The following is a 4,726-nucleotide window of genomic DNA, read 5'->3' on the forward strand; positions in this document are numbered from 1 at the left end:
GCGGATCGCCTGGCCCACCTTTTCTACCCGGTCTTTCACGTAGCTGGGGTCACAGATGAGCTGCTTACAGCGGGCAATCTGGAACAAGATGGTGACAAGCTTTACAGTATTCAGAGTCCGTGAGGATTTTAGATAGTATAATGATGCCACTGACTCTTGAATATAATCTGTTATCTTCATAAAGTAACCGCAGATAATTACTGAGCTATAGATAACTATTAAAACTAGCCTTGCCAACAACCCCTACAAATTCTCCTGGAAAAGAGCCAGTAATTCTAAATACTATGCAAATATTAGGAAAACTGTTGCACAGTAATCAGAAGCATAAGTTTAGAACCGGGTAGACCGGGGTTCAAATCCTGGCTCTACCCAATCTCGGAGGGTTGTCAGGGTTAAATGAAACAGTATTTATGGCCTGTCATCATATGTGAACGCAACCAGTCAAGAGTAAATGTTCTGTAAATGGTACTGGCGTTACAAACCTGCCAAAATCATTCTCCTCTTAGCGCTGTGTTTCCTAAGTAAAACTTAAGTTGCAAGATAAATTATATAGTCTTCTTCCCCTTTGTATCAAAGCCTTGAACTTAGAGGAAGCAGCTATGTGAAGCAAAGAATGACAACTGCAGTAAAAGACTGAGATACCAGATTAAAACATAGTAGGTGTCGCATTCTCTAGACACCTACTATGCGGAAAGCATAAGGTAGTCACAGGAGATCTCCAACGACAAAGGTGCGGACGGCCAGCCAGTGCCACGGTCTTCACCCGCGGGATGGACACCATCAGGAACACCACAGTTATTTTAAACTGAGTTTCTGAGCAGTGCTAAGTATTTGTAAGGGTTGCTATTCCATGAAAGAGTGATTTGGTTTATAGACCAGCAGCGCTGGCATCACTTGAGAGCTCACAAGAAAATGCAGGATGTACACTTTAACAAGCGTAACGATGATTTATATTCAAATTTGAAACACTGCTCAAAACTCCACCTAGCCAGCTCCACAGCTAAACTCCAAGTTAAAAAATAAATGTTAATAATTAACAGTAATATTTAACAATTTATTATTACGAAATGGGTCAGCACTGAAAAAGCCCAATTTCAAGCAATAAATTATATATATGAAACAAATAAAGCTAAATTTAAATGAAAATTTGAGAGACAGGCACCAACCCACGCTGTATATACAATACTTATTTAGAAGTTACCCATATGGGACAATACAAAAGAGTATCGGTCTGCCTCCTTAACTACAGCACAGCCTCTGGTACTGGTCTTCCCAGAGACCATCAGTCTGAACTAGCATCGACTCCATGCCAGGTGAGTACTTATGAGATAATGAAATTTTCTTCACAAGAACAGTATTTTTTAAAATGTAAAAGCGATTTACCTCTCCTTCAGATTTAACACCAACCACTTTTCCATTCTCCACAATGATTTCTCCAATTGGTTTATTCAGCATGTAGGTACCTCCATATATGGCACTTAGCCTAGAAAAATTTTTAAATTACAATTGATAATTTATAATTGTATCAACTACTAGTATTTTTTCTTAAATCTTAATGGGTTTTAGGCAATATGTTTTGCTCGGTTTCCTTCTAAAAGGTGTTAGTTTACAAGTCATTAAAAGCCTCAATTACAGAAAATCAAAACTATGATGTCTCGCAAAGTGACCAATAAAGCAATGGGGGGAACAGTTTATATGGGTCTAATCCTCCTGCATATAAATAAACTGGACACCAACCAAAAAAAAGAAAAAAATAACCTGCCAGGAGCCCCGGAGAGTGCCGAAGCGCAGGCAGCACCTGGACGAGGTCGTTCCGTGGTTCATGTGGACGAACCCCTTGGGCCTCAGCACAGCGCCCCACCACAGAAGCAGAGCCCACGGGCTCACTGACTTATGGTGCCAGAGGACAGAACTGGGCTGTGAAAGGGATGAAGATTGGGGCGGGGCGGGGGCGGGGATCTTACACAAGGAGGAGCCAAATCTATGAAACTGCTTCAAACCCGTACCTAACTCCAGAAGTGGTACATGAGGGAGACGCCAAGAAAGCCAGGCAAAGCGACAGGTGAATGGCAGCAGACTCGAGTGGAAATTACAGTTGTGGGTCATGAGGACAAACGAGTCTGAAACTGCCACATTAGTGGAGCCTCGTACACACTCTGAGCTTTCCACCGAAATTCTTACTGTTCTAGAACGAAGAATTCAGCCAAAGACGAAAGGCCGCTCCCCAACCATGAAAAAAGGTAAAACCAACCCTCCAAAACCTGAAAGTGAATGGCCAATAATTTACCTGCCTACTCACACAAAAACCAATACTCTTCAAAGGATCTAGTATCCCTACAGTGTACCAATCAATGTGTCCAGTATACAATTAAAAATTACATGTAAAGAAACAAAATGTGACCCGAAGAGGATAAGCAATCAGTACAAACACACTCATATTACTGCTGTTAAAAAACGCGGAGGGGTTAAAGGCAGCTATTATAAACACGGTCAAGGACAAACATCCTTGTTCAAGAATGTCATATTCAAGAATCAAAATGAGATATAGAATCTCAAGAAAAATTTAAACTATATTTAAAAACAAATTCTAGATCTACAAAATACAATATAAAAAAAATAAAACTCTCAGAATGGGATAACAGCCTACTGGAAATAAATAAGAGTCAGTGAACAGACATTATCCAATATGAAGCAGGGAGAGAAAAAAAGATGAAAAAAATGAGCAGGGCCTCGGTGAGCGATGGAATCATACCAAGCGCCTAACATACAAGTAACTGGAGAGAAGAGGACGTGAGGAAATGCCTGAAGAGGACAGCCATTAAAAATTCCCCACTCAGGGTAAAAAATTAAATGACACATCCAAGCAGTTCAACAAATCCAAAGCGAAACCACACCTAGGCGAATCCTATGAGACCAAAACTCAAAGAAAACCTTCAAAGCAGCCATGGAGGAAAAACCACACACACAACTAGTGACAGCTAACACACAGATGTATACACACACACGCAAATCTAAAAACTTAAAAATACATCATGTGTAAGTGATGTTTATCAGATGCAAAGTTAGTTTCATATCCAAAATCTGATCTAATGTAATTCACCTTAATAATAGCATAAAAGAATCTGCATTATTAACCCTTTGCCAACACTTCTTCAAAACAAAACCTCTCAGCAAACTATGAATAAAAAGGAATTTAAGCTAAGCAGGGTCGGGCCTGGTTAGTACTTGGATGGGAGACCACCTAGGAAGACCAAGTGCTGTAGGCGTAAAAAATAAAAAATAAGGGACTGTAAGCTGACAAGGTCCTTGCAATCTGTGAGGTCAACCAAGGGTTACCTTGCCTAAAAAAAAAAAAAAAATTTTTTTTATCTGACAAAACCATCTATGGAAAGTGTACAGAAAACATTCAATAATAGATTGAAAACGTTCACCTTAAGACTGAAAACAAAACGAGGAGGCCCGTTCTCACGCGTCGCTTCCTCCTCCCAGAAGCCCTGGCCCCGCACACGGGCAAGGCGGGGAAACACAAAGGCTCGCAAAGCAGCTAGCCTCTCTTCACAGACGAGACTGCCATGAACGGGACAACTCTACAAAATCCACGAAACTAAGAATCTGCAGAATAAGCGCCTGGTCACAGCACATACGGCCAGTTAAACTGTGTTCCTGTATATTAGCCAACAACTAACAAATTTTCATTAACGGCAGCATCGAAATAAACAATACTTACAAATAAATTTGACCAAGAAAAGTGCTAGATCTCTGCAGCGGAAGCCTACCTACCGCACACTGCCGACGCAAGCACACGTGTGGGCCGGACACGCAGTGACTGCGGGAGCGCCCCCAGTCAAAGCGCCAGCAAGCACTCTAGACACGGATGACCCGTTCCGAAATGTGGAAACAGCCTAGAACAGACACGACTCTGGAAAAGGAGAGCTGAGGACTTACGTTACCTGACCACAGGACTCGCCCTAAAATTCTAATAATGTTCAGGACAGTGTGGTGATGGCGTTAAGAAAAATAAATGGGTCACTGGGACAAAACTGACACATACCTATGGTCGACTGATTTTATACAAAGGCACCCAGACAACTGCAAAAGGACGTCTTTTCAATAAAGTGTTAGAACTAAATAGTGGTATGAAAAATATGAACTTGGAGCCTCACTTCACCCCACACACCAATGTATTTCAAGACGAATCACAGATTTAAACACAAAGTGAAAACTATAAAGCTTCTAGTAAAGACAAGGGAGATTATCAAAAAGATAATCCCTTTTTGAGGTAGGCAAAGCTTTCTTAGCTAGGAGACCAAAAGCACTAAACATACCAAAAAAACACTCGATGCATTTGCCACGGCCTGGGAGAAAACATTTATAATGCAGATATCTGGCAAAAGACTTGCCACCAGGAAACTTCGAGATCTCCTACAAATCACAAAAAGCCCAATCTTTAAAAAACATGCAGAAGAAATGAACCATCACACACCACAAAATTATACAAACGGCCAACAAGCTCTTGAAAAGGTGGTAAGTATTAGTCCTCAAGAAATGCAAATTAAAACAATGAGACAGCACTTCGCACCCACTTGGGTGGTTCAAATTAAAAGGACCGAGGACACACAATGCTGACACACAATGCTGACACACAATGCTGACACATGATGACGACAAGGGGGCAGAGCAACAGAAGCTCACTGCGGGCAGCACGACCACTCTGGAAAGCCGCCTA

At 41.3% G+C, this 4,726-nt stretch overlaps 1 protein-coding gene across 1 annotated transcript in view; it reads right to left on the minus strand.

The window, feature by feature from the left end:
• GDI2 (GDP dissociation inhibitor 2) overlaps positions 1–4,726 on the minus strand; it is a 30,230-nt gene that overhangs the window by 3,015 nt on the left and 22,489 nt on the right. The window contains exons 8-9 of the mRNA XM_025043394.1: positions 1,384–1,483; positions 2–78 (exon numbers count right to left, since the gene is read on the minus strand). Coding sequence (XP_024899162.1) covers positions 2–78; positions 1,384–1,483 — 177 coding nt within the window. The remainder of the gene's footprint in view (position 1; positions 79–1,383; positions 1,484–4,726) is intronic.

This window comes from Pteropus alecto, unplaced genomic scaffold (genome assembly GCF_000325575.1).
Source record: "Pteropus alecto unplaced genomic scaffold, ASM32557v1 scaffold11, whole genome shotgun sequence".
Lineage (NCBI taxonomy): Eukaryota > Metazoa > Chordata > Mammalia > Chiroptera > Pteropodidae > Pteropus > Pteropus alecto.